Source organism: Festucalex cinctus, chromosome 8 (genome assembly GCF_051991245.1).
Source record: "Festucalex cinctus isolate MCC-2025b chromosome 8, RoL_Fcin_1.0, whole genome shotgun sequence".
Lineage (NCBI taxonomy): Eukaryota > Metazoa > Chordata > Actinopteri > Syngnathiformes > Syngnathidae > Festucalex > Festucalex cinctus.
In genome coordinates, this window is record NC_135418.1 from 21,531,809 (window position 1) to 21,544,471 (window position 12,663).

General features: G+C 39.7%; 2 protein-coding genes across 2 annotated transcripts; both read right to left on the reverse strand.

Annotated features, from left to right (window-relative positions):
- LOC144024087 (protein shisa-5-like) lies at positions 1–2,778 on the reverse strand. The gene is made up of 5 exons (XM_077530166.1): positions 2,616–2,778; positions 2,390–2,537; positions 1,094–1,254; positions 840–998; positions 1–701 (listed from the first exon to the last, which is right to left on the reverse strand). The coding sequence occupies exons 1-5, from the start codon at positions 2,749–2,751 to the stop codon at positions 613–615; spliced, it is 693 nt and encodes a 230-aa protein (XP_077386292.1). The 5' UTR covers positions 2,752–2,778; the 3' UTR covers positions 1–612.
- A 1,453-nt stretch (positions 2,779–4,231) lies between these two features.
- On the reverse strand, positions 4,232–12,663 carry LOC144023539 (uncharacterized). Its single transcript, XM_077529121.1, has 5 exons — positions 12,494–12,663; positions 10,712–10,865; positions 9,278–9,414; positions 7,333–7,590; positions 4,232–6,169 (listed from the first exon to the last, which is right to left on the reverse strand). The coding sequence occupies exons 1-5, from the start codon at positions 12,561–12,563 to the stop codon at positions 5,955–5,957; spliced, it is 834 nt and encodes a 277-aa protein (XP_077385247.1). The 5' UTR covers positions 12,564–12,663; the 3' UTR covers positions 4,232–5,954.

Below are 12,663 nucleotides of genomic sequence, written 5' to 3' on the forward strand. Positions count from 1 at the left end.
CATTTTGTCTGTCTTTAATTGAGGATTAAGCAGTGGAGAGCTGCAGAATAAACATTTACACTTGTGTTGTTTGTTGCACTAAATATGTTCACTCTGTCATAGTTTAAAGCGCGATATAAAAAGCAGTCCAATTACCAATACAGTACACAGACAGCTAGCTAATGGAATCGCCCAATTACCGGTAGTCTCTTTATTTTATGATGGAGGAAGCACTTTTAAAGATAAGCTAATTTATTCATAATTGCTTTTGGCCATTTTCTGCACTGTAAAAAAAAATTGCTTGTATAATTTACAGTAAATAACTGGCAAAAAAGTTGCAAACTAATTATTGTTAAAGCTCAGTTAATTACTGTAAAAATCTATTACAGGATATTACTGTCTGTAAATTGTTTACATTTTTCCTGTATATAAATTACAGTTATTTAATGCATTCTAAGCAACTGTAATTTATATACAGTAATTAATTTTACAATAACTTTTTTTGCCAGTTATTTAGTGTAAATTCTACAGTCAATTCTTTACAGCACGTGTTCAGATGTCCCCGAAAATGCTCCACAATGCCAAATGATTTGACACACTGATGACAAGTGTGCCGCTTTCCAAACGTGTGATTTAGGGGTTGAAACCATATGCAGGGTTGTAGGGAGGTTGCGAATGTTGATCTGGACGTGGCGGTAGACCTGGAGTGTACACTGGAGGAGCTAAAACAAAGAGATCACATGACATGACATGATGATTTTTCTATATCACCGTGAACTATGGCTAGATATGCATAAAAAAAAAAGTGCAAACATATCCTTGTGCAATGAGCCAGACTCTACTCAAGAAAAAGAACTCACCTCCTCCCATGTATCCCGGTAGTCCCGCCGGTGCTGTGGGTACGGTGGGGCCTCCGTAATGAGGCGGGACAGGCACGGGCTGGTAGCCAGGATGGGATGGCTGATGCTGAGGCGGGGAGGCCGGCTGATGGGGTGCGGCGACAAAGGTGGATGTCACATCTACACAAAGTCAGTTTTGTTTTTTAATTGGTGGGAGAGAACAACAAGCAAACATTAACAGTAAACATTGGGAAACATTGGGGGGGGGGTCTCACTTTGACGTTGTCGCGAGTTGCGTTTCCTGCACTTTTTGTAGAGAAGGCAGCAAGGAGCCACAAAGCAGGTGATGAGACCCACGCAGAAGATGATGGGAATGACTGCGCCAAGGATGCTGCCCAAAAGTATGACAGGCCTGGAGTGCTTCTCAAAGCGAGGCCTGCGCAGATGAACCAGTAGTAGTCGTCGTTAACAGAAACATTAACGCTCAAATTGTGGTCAAAATTGAAGCTCCGATGTCAATCTTTTGCTACAATGAAAATATTTTTTTCCCCCATAAAGGGGATCAAACTGTCACCATTGTAAAACCTACAGCATTGGGTACGCAAGTCTTTTTTGATTTGACGGTTTGGAAGCAGAGATATTACTCGAAATTAAGAAATATTGATAGCACAATTTGTGTGAGAATGAAAATCGCAAGAAAAGAGTTGAAAAAAAATCATCATTTTGCTGGGTAAAAAAAAAAAAAGATGAGATTATTGTGAGAAAACTGTTGCTAGTCAGAAGAACTGCCAAACAAAAATGCACGTCTGATTAACATATTACACACAAAAAAAAAAAAAACGCCAGAGAAGTCATAACATTACAACAAAAAGGTCAGGATATTATAAGTAAAATGTGTTAAATTTCACAAAACAATTTATTTAACAAAATCATAATTTAAAGCTGCTGGTTGTAGAAAAGTGAATTCCGAATCACTACTGCCACCTGTGGCCGAAAAATGAACCTTTATTTTCCTTTTTTTTTTTTTTTTTCACTCACTCACACAAACGCGCACACAAACTTACAGGGTCTCCCAGGCGGAGAAGTGACAGTTCCACTCCTCCACCCGAGCCCAACTTTATTTTCCCTTCTTCACATACACAACGCGCACATGACGTCACATCATCGCAGACAGAAGGCGGGAAATTCAAACCCAAATTCTGTCTGAATATTGGCCAGTGGAGCATTGTGAACAGCTATGGTGTTAATTTACTAATTAGAAGATGCTTCAGTCATAAATGGTAAAAAAAAAAAAAAAAAAAAAAAAAAAAAAAAAAAAAAAAAAAAAAAAAAAAGACTATTGCAAAGATATTTTTGGCCAAATTGACACTGAGAGAAGCTTTAAAGAGAGAGAGAGAGAAAAAGACTTGTAATGAAAAAAATGTAATTTCACAATAGTTGAAATTTTGTAAGAAAAAAAAGTAATTTTTACAATAAGTAGTAATAAGTGCTCACCCCCCTCCCCGAAAAAAAAAAAACATGCAGAGGTTCAAATGACCACAGAATAAATATTTATGTGCAAATTTTGGTACCAGTCATCGCAGAGCTCTTGAGTTAGCTGCCTTGTCTTCTCAGCGCAGCAATATTTTTTGCCGCAGGTTCCACAGCAGAACATGTTGCCACACTCGTGCCCATCGCGACGGACGCCGCTGTCGTCCCAGTAGCTGGAACAGTCCTCAGCTGGAAGACAAGCCAGGATGTATTGGGACCACAAAAAAGAGCAGACCTGTTGAAAGTTGTACAAAAAAGGTAACTCACCCCATGTAGCTGGTAGAAAGATGACACAGGACACGAACACAAAAATGGACAAAACGGGCGACACCATTACTGCAAAGACAAACACTAATAGCTTTAGCACATACTGTGTGTGTGTGAGTGTCCCACCCAACAACATAGTCACCCTACAACATTCCTGCCGAGAACCGGCTGGGTGTAATAAATGGAGTGTTACAGTTGAATGGTATCAAAATAATAGTGACATATGTATCCAAATAAAGTGAAGTGATTGGCTCTTTCCTGGGATCTCAGTGTGGATCACTGAATAATGGCAACATAATTGAAACATCATTCTGTGGTGTGCTCTTCATGATTATTGGCACTCCTGGTTCAGATGTGTTAAACGCCGTTTTTTTTCTTTTCTTTGCCGAAGCATACACAGTGAAAATTGTATAGTTCCCCAGACACAGAATCAAGCTCCTCCCATGGCCATCTCAGTCCCCAGACCTCAACCCCATTGGAAAAACTGTGAAATGAGCTGAAGAGAAGACACAGGTTGCTGAGACATTGTGGGAACAGGAAAGGGCGAGGAGCGCTTTCTGCATTCTCCCATCTTGTGTATTATTACAGGAGAAGATTTGGTGCCGTTTTGTAGGGAAAACTGGGTTGTATAAAGTTTTAACACAAACAGAAAACTACATTTGAGACGTATGCGACTGGCTGTGACAAACTTTCGGTAGGTCACAAACAGTAAATGAGCGGGCAACTGGTGGCCCCCTGCAGCGGCCCTTTCATTAATATTTAATATATAATCCCTGAAAAATCCTTTGGGGCAGAGGGAATAATATGCATCGACTGTAATTGTAGGTTGTAGCCTAATGTATAACCATTTACCACTAGATGGCAGACTTAGACCTGGTCTCATACGACAGTACTTGAGGCAGCCTTTTTTTTTTTTTCTTTTGTATTATGCCACATATCGGTATGAGTGACCTGCACCGATAATTTTCCCCACAGCTAAATGGTTCCCCTGGGCCATGGTCTGGTTACTAAATCTTAAAGAGATACTTCACTTATTTAGCCCATTATAGCAATAAAAAGTTAATATTTTGTCTGTAATTAATTTGATACTTTCATTATTTTTCCACGTACAGTACAATTAGTACCTGTAAAAACACATTTTGCAACTTGTTTTCGACTGAAAATGACTCAGGCTCAGGTAACCAATCACAGCTCACCTGTTTTCTAGGTTTGGTCATGTGACATTCACAAGCCCAGCTGTGATTGGTTACCTGAGCCCTTGTGATGTCATTTTCAGTCGACAGCAAGTTGCAAGATGTGTTTTTAAAGGTTCTAATTGTACATGAAAAATAATGAAAATATCAAATTTATTATAGGCAAAATATTGACTGCAAAAAAAATGGCTAAATAAGTATCCCTTTAACAAGAACCCATCGAAATGTATTAAACATGTAAATCAGAGGTTTAGGGACCCTGTTATCTCACAAGAACTGCACTCCATCCACCTGTAATGAAAATCTTAGAAAACCTCAGTTACATGAAACACATCTTAATTCACAACAGACAAAATATAGGAGAGATACTTATTAATGAAGGTGATTTTCTGGTTGCACACAAAACTTTTTCACATGCATTGATACAAGGCGAATTTCTGATTTATTAAGCTGGCAGGTGGTCACACTTGACAGGAAGAAACTCGAGCAATCTGTACGCATGGCACATATCAACACCCTTTGATGTGACGGAGAACATCTAAAATCTAAATAAAAAGGAAGAGGTTACAAAGCTCTGCAGCGCTTGCGTTACGTCAGATTCTAACAAAGGCTCTGCTTGGTTTGCAAAAAGGACACTTGAGCACAAGTAGTTTCAAGTAAAAGAGGAAATGAATGAGGCAATTCAGTGCAGAGCACAGGAAAGATGTACTTAATCCTGACGGTTAGTAGAAGAGCATATTTTAGAAAATAGATATGGAAAAACGAAACCACCTCTGCTGGGTCATCTTGCCTTGACCAGATTTATGTAACTAAATATTCCAAATTCTATCATCTTAATATTGCATTTGACATTATGTAGATAAGAAGGCACCGCAGTTGCTAGCATCAATGTATCAACAAAAAAAGTAACTTTGGTTGTTTTGCTACTAATGCATTGCAGGTACATTTGCATCCAGTTGGAACAATTAAAACATTCTAAGGTTGCACAAAAAAACAAAAAAAACAATGCAGACATGATGACAACATAAAAGTTGAGTCCAGAAAAATTGGGCCAACGTGCTCAATCATAACATAATGAATATTCCCTTTTAGCCTGGGAGCTCTTCACTCCACAACAATTATTACCCACCATTGTCAAAAACAAAACAAAACCACGTTCTACTTTTTTTCCCCCCAGCAATAACTGACCACTACTTTTCCAAGAGACACTTCTTTTGGTCGGGTGCGGCGATTTTCAAAGTGTGCGGCGTGCCATCTTACTTCAGCGGACGCAGAGCGGGTTAAGAAAAAGTAAAACACCTGTTAACTTTGGCTATGTTAAAAGAAAAAAAATGATTTTTTTTTTGTTCCTACAAGGGTAAAATAGACGATATAAAATAAAAACATAAAAGGATTTAAATACAATGCTAAGCTGTAATTTATACATTGGTTTAGCTAATAATCCGAAGATGATAATAGAACCAGGACAATGCTGTATAAACTGTCGGATTGGCAGGATGCGGTGTGAAATGGCAGACGTCAGTCCCTTGTGGTTTGTGCAAAAATGCTTTGACTTGAAACTTCACATAGGCCTTACAACACATTTGCAAATTGCCACCTAATTAGTTCTGTCTGCATAGTGATCACAGAAATTTTTTAACACAATATTTTGACATTTTGTTTTGCCTTAACGAACATTACATGAAAGTTTTATGTAAAGTGAGTCTGACTGCCCCACACTTTGAAAACCCCCCCAAAATGCCAAGGCCACAAAAACGTATTATAATATATGAGTGACACACACAAAAACTAAACTTTATCGCTTGGTTACACATTCTAATAGTACTGGCGGACGACAGAAGCAGCAAACGATGAGAAGGCAAAATGAGATTAAACGGCAGTAACGACATCAGCACAACAACATGTCCAATTATAACACTGAAATATTCAAAGATGGCTGAAGATGGTCAAGATAGTTCAAGCTGAAGTAGCTCACTAAGGATTTGGGGCAGGTTGAAGAAAAAAAAAATAAAAATCTGGACTTGCTTCCTGAGAACTGCAAACTTCCCAAAAAGGCATGCACGGCCTGTGTGGCGGATGTGGCATGGTAAAATAGAAAAGTGTAAAATTCTTTGAAGGTGCTGCGCCAACCTCGACGTGAACGTTATCACATCTTGGGAGGCGGGGAGACAAAATCCGGGTTGTATGCCGGCTGGGCCAGGTAGTCTTGGGGCCCTGGAGCGGAGGCTTGCGGCTGCACGGGGGGTTGCATTGGGGGTTGCATTGGGGGTTGTGCGGGGGGCTGCAGGGGATAGGACGGCTGGCCGGGGGTGAACGCCGCCTGGCTGTAAGGCATCGGGTTGGGAGGGTAGCCTGGGCCGGCTGGAAAACGGAGATAACACAAACATCGATTAGACTGTCAAGTTACACCAAGCATTACACTTTTAGAGGGAATTAACCAGTGTTCATTTTGACATGAAATTTTTAATTAGTTATAGTCTTTTGACTAAAATTAATCTTTTGTGAATTTTTGTTACTGTGTTGTTTTTGACAAAATTGCCAATTGAATTTAGTCATCGTCTCAACTCATGGCTTATAATTTAGTTTCCGTGATATTTTTGTCTAAAAAATAAATTTATGACAAAAAATATGACAAAAATCTTTCACCGACAAAATTATCACTGGAATTAACAGGGGTCTTCTTTTAATCTGCAGGTATTTATTATTATTATTTTTTTGTCCACTTGGCTTGGTCAACTCTTCCATTTTAATATGACAAAAGTTAAAGATTTTTTTTTTTATCCTAGAAAATGGAAATTTATATATATAAAATAAAAATAAAAATCTAAAAGCAGATACTTGCCCGGCACTTTTTATTGTAATTCTCAAAGTCCTTCACTGGCATTTTAGTCTAAAATTTGAGTCAGTTTACTTTTTTGTTCTTGTATATATACTTGTACTTGATTGGGTGAATAATCAAGTAAAAATATTTGCAAGATATACCCCGACATATGATCCCATCAATTAATCAGAAAACATATTCTGCATTATTTAACAAACAAATGTGCATGGTGAGGTGAAACTATTATTGTTGTCCACCATCCTCACATTCCACACTATAACAGCTATGACTTTGAGTGTGTGAGGCTTTAAAGCCACACACACTCAAAGTCATAGATATTATAGTGTGGACCGTGAGGATGGTCCAGAATTAATTTGATAACGTCATTACTTCATGTACAATTAACACCTTTAAAAACTCAATTTTTCCACTTGCTGTCGAGTGAAGATGGCATCACCTGTGCTGAGGAAGTAGGTAACGGCCAATTACAATTCACCTGTTTTCTGGGTTGGTCATCAAACTGAGCCATGATTGGTCGCTATGTTACCTACTTCCTCAGCACAGGTGATGTCATTTTCAGTCGACAGCAAGTGCAAAGTTTTGTTTTAAAGGTATTAATTGTACATGAAAAATAATGGAGTTCAAGTATCCCTTCAAGAGTTTTGAGCTATTCGCTGTCGTGTGTGTACAAATCCCCACTCACTAGCTTCCTGATAAGTTGGCGGTGGTCCCGGCGTGTAAGGCTGTCCCGGGTGGGGCATAACGGGCATGGGCTGCGGCGGGTATCCCTGAGGTGGCATGGGCTGGCCCCCATAACCCGGCTGCACTGGTACGGGCTGGTAGGCGGGATAAGGGGCCCCCTGGTAGGGCTGCGGTTGCCCGGGCGACGCTGTTGGTTGCTGAGGGTAATGCTGGGGGGTGTTGGTCACAACGGTGGTGTGAGTGGTGGTTGCGATCACCGCTGTGAGGAAATTACAAGAAAAGACTCATTTACAAAGAGTAATGGCCAATATATGGAGACACAATTTCACATTTTATCAAAAAAAGTTGGAATTTTGAGTTAAATAATTAAAAGTAAGAGTTGATGAAAACTTTACCTATTCATGAAAAAACAAAGAAAACGGATGTGTCTCTTGACCCCCACGCCCCCAAAACCATACAGACGATTCTTCCCCCCCCCCAAGATCATCATGACCACTTCCCAAAAATGACGTGGGATGGTCCTGATTTCCTCTCATGTGGTTGCCGTGGACACTATGAGTCATACACACATATGCACATACACACACAGTAGGTGGAGCTCTGACATTCCTGCTGCACTTTAGCTCGGCAACAAACTATGTGCAGCTGGCAGCAAGTCAACGAGTGTGCGCGCTCCAGCCCCTGAATTGTATAAATCCGCTTTTAAACTTCTAGGAGCTTTTCCCATAATACAAGTAAACGCTTGTGGGACTTTTCATTCTTTCATTATCAATTCCAGTTTATGTGAGACTAATTCCAACAGAGCGAAGAAAAGCGGAAATTCCCATTTTGGAAACACAAAGAATGAGAGTCATGTGGCCGGTGGGCCAACAAACCGCACATCACTCACGTGATTGCGCGTCTTCAAAAACTAGACAGACCAAATATGACTCACAGTCACTGGGGGGGAAAATATTACTTCACTTTAAACGGTTAGACGGTATAACAACAATCAGTTGCAGGTTTTCACTTGTTAAAAACGACTCTTGAATCCAACTGACAGAAATGATTTTACTTCCTGGTATGTAAACCACTGTCATACATCGGTTTAGTTCAAACAGAGCATGGAAAATGAGGAACAAAGGTGGTTTAAGTGAAATGGTGTGACTGTTTGACAACTAGCGGTGTGAATTGCCTTGTACCTGACGATTCGATTCGTATCACGATTCACAGGTCACGATTCGATTCGATACGATACCGATTAATCCCGATACAAATTTATAAGTCGATTGTTGCGATTTTTTTTCATTCAAATTTAGAAAATACTAATCAGTAAGCTTGTAGAGTGTAAGATTTATATGAAAATGTATTATTTATTTATCTGAAATTTCAGTCTTATAGAGGTTGTAATCTGTTTCATGTTTGAACAGCATTAAAATAAAATATTAAGGCTTAATGTTCCGTTCATATAACATTCTTCCATGCTCAAGGTGTGAATCCTAAAAAAAAAAAATAATAAAAATAAAAATAAAAAATAAAATCGATTCTGCCGATTATTGAATCGATTCGAGAATCGCGCGATGTAGTATCGCGATATATCGCCGAATCTATTTTTTTTTAACACCCCTATTGACAACCATCTATAAAAATGTTACAATGGTTCAGGACAGGCCAGTATTGAAAGTTCCATTTATTGGTACTTTAATGGGATATTTTCTAGGTCACGTATGGAAGAAAACGAGCAACACAGCCTGTTGCGTGTTAGATGCAGCATTGTGGAATATCCTACCCACCCCGTTAGGGCACACAGTGCACCATCCTCTGATGGCTATTTCTTTAAAGATAAGCCTGATGGCACATATTGCAATAAATGTGATGAATACTGTGTTTCAAGCACATTTCCAGCGAGTGACTGACAATTTACACAGTAATGGATGTTGAGAACTGACGGGAGATGGCGGACTTACGTCGCGGCTTGCGGCACATCTTGTACAGGCAACAGCAGGGACACACGCAGCAGCTGATGAGCACCACCACCACAAAGATCACACCGCCGATCACGGAACCCAACATTGGGGAGGAGCTCATGAAAGAGTCATATTCACTAAAGAAAACAGAAACAAAGAAACAAGTATTATGATAAAAATTTTTTTTTAAATATATAAAGAAACATTTTCAGTGGAAAAATTTGTACAATTTGAAACTTCTTATGAGAATAGAGAAGCCGTCAACATATCTCAAAAGACTTCACGTCAAGTAGGGGTCTAAATGACTGACTGTTTTTCCTTTGTCTATCTAGCAATTCCAACACGGAACAATACGACTGACTGCAAAACGGAAAAATGTGTCAATATAAGCTACAGGAGAACCTCCAGTTACGAACGTAATAGCTTCAATGACCTCGTTTGTAACTCAAAAGCGCTTCCAAACACTCCATTTAGCAGTTTCCCTTTTCTTAGGAGCCATTCTGACTGTTTAGCACTTATTTTTACCGGCTTAGCAAAAGTTCAACCTGTCCACATGGGAACTACTTCCGCAATTGCAGCTGCTTCTGGCATCTGTGATTGGGTAATGTATGGCACGTAGGTGGAAGTTCCGTCTCGCAAAAACATGCACGACTGTTCGTTAGCTTATTTAAAGAGAGGCTAGATTTCAATAAATAAAAATAGTATTTTGCGATGAGAATAAAATGTTTATTAGACTTTGTTTAGACTACCACGTCAAACATTTGTGATTGGTTGATTGAGGATCCAACTGTTTTCAGTTTACAGCAATGCGTTATGCACATTGCCAATGATGGGTGAAACGGCATGAGAAGAACAACAAAGATCCATCCTCGCTTGTCCATGCCATGCCAGACAGTTCGTAAACCAAAAACAGTGTGTAAATAGAGGTAACTTTTCAACGAAAAATTTGTGCGTAACCCAAATTGTTCGTTAAAAAGGGACATTCACTATCACGTAGCGGAGTGATGTCAGTGATACACGAGTCTCCACCGTCCTGGCAGCTTAGCACAATGTGGTTCAAGTGTAACAAAATCTGGAATGCATTATTTCAATTTCCATGATTTGTTATAGGGGAAAGTGTCTGTGAAAGTGACATGATATTCCACTGCAATGGCAGCAAGATTAAATGGTCATCATGGAACATTTTTACATTTGTAGTAACCGGAACAATGTCCCTTTACTAGTTTGTTCATGAAAGGAAATAAGACCTGCATTGCTGTTACATTGCACATGCACACGCCATCTAGGTTGTCGCACAAAGGAAACACCGAGTTCCTGTTACATGTCTGCAAGCAACGTTCAAGGACAGATGCATACGGAAACTGCTGCAGATTTTTCAGCCACACTAAATGTCATACACAGTCTCATGGTGAGGAAAAATGAAAAATGTATTACCAATCTTCTTGGCGATCCTCCGTAAAGCGAAGAAAACTATTCCTGCAGCAGTGTTTGGAATGGCAGTCACCACAGCAGAATCCTACTAAACATCGCTCGTACGAATAATACTGCCCATTTAAGTCGGTGTAGGGCAGACAGTCTTTAGTGTCCGCTGTAACACATCAGAAGCAAAACAAAAAACACAAGCAACAGGTTTCAGTGAAGTCACTTATTGTTGCTCAAGCACCATCACAGACAGAAAACTCATTTAAATGAATATGATCACTCAATCTTTAAATAAAGTACATTACAGAGAGGTCATCATCAGTACTTGGTTATTGATCAGTAGAATCTGAAATAAATTTTATTTTGGAAAATAAGGTAACTCAAGCTGTGAGTGTAAACAAGTAAAACTGATTATCTCAACAGCTCAGCTCAGTGACCTTGCGGTAGAGTGCCCGCCCTGAGAGTTGGAGGTTGTAGGTTCAATCCCTGGTCATAACAAAGACGATAAAAATGGGGCCCATTGCTGCCCTGCTTGACAGTTGACACTCAACATGAAAGGGTTGCAATTGGGGGGTTACATCACCAAAAGATTCCCGAGCGCGGACCCTTGCTGCTGCTCACCACTCCCTCGGGGCTTGGGTCAAATGCGGAAAACGATTTTCGCCCCACACAAGTGGGACTTTAACTTTAACTTATGTAATATGGTAGTATTAAGTTAAGGCCATGAGCTAGTAAAAATTAAGTTTAAAAAAAATGTCTCGCAGCGCATCGACAAAAATTAGGAAAAGGAGCAAATCGTGTAAGATAGGTGCTCTCAAATAGTGTGTTGATTCTGACTGTATTAACTATATAGATAAGCTTGCGTTGAGTTGAGTATAGGGCCACTTTACCAACACAAAATGAGGAGACAAATGCAAGCCAAGAAAAAGAAAGCTGACTTTAAGAGACCTTATCAGCAGTCCCGCTTAACAATACGGGTTTGTCCCTTCAGGTGATTCCCACGCACCAAGCCCGCTCTGTGTAAAAAGTGGCAAGTGAAAGAAAGAAAAAATGAAAGAGAAAGAAAGAAAAAGGAACTGAGCAGCTTGCTTCCATTTCAACATGTCATGTCATTGTTTCCCATTATTGTACCTCAAGATGGGACCGGCTCAATTAGAGAAAAAACACAAAAATTACAAAAAACACAATAAAGCAAACGGTGAGTTGCATTTTTGATCTGTTTGATTTGTTTCTATGCTGGTCCTGCTTTTCGTGTGGCTGATGATAGCCACAAAGAAATAAAATTTCCCCCCCAACCCTCTCGAACAGCATATGTCCACAGCAGTGGAACACATTAAATATTTAGCTCTACAGTCCATTTCAGTTCTAATGAAGTTAATTGAAGAGAAAATCCTGAACAAATAATATCTGATTTCTGGGACAACGTTTGCTTGTACAGTATATAAAACCTGTACCTAATATAATGTCCGGGGTGTGCACCGGGACTTATCAGTTTCTGTTTGGGGGGAAAAACGAAACTGTATAGTTATAGGTCAGATCACTCCATCTAGAAAAACAAAACAAAACAAAAACAAAACAAAAAAACAACAACAATGCTATATATCAAGACCATAAAGAGCCATCAATTTCATTTTTTTGTTTTTTTTAGCGATGAATCGTTTTGGCAGCTAACGTCATTACGAAGCTAAGTCTCTTCTTTGTTTTTCATGCGTTCATATCGACAAACATAAACAGCGCTGTAACTGAAACAACAGCAACCACGGAGATAGTCGATGACTTGATTTCCAAACTTACCCGACGCACAGGCGGCCATAGCGGCAAATAGTAAGGCCAGGAGGACGACACCGGGCAGGCCTGACGCCATGGTTGCTCCTTGTAAAAAGCAGCCAGCCAGGATGGATTCAACCACACAACAGGAAGCGAACGCCTCAACCTGAGAGCGAAGATCGTTCTTCTTCTTTTTC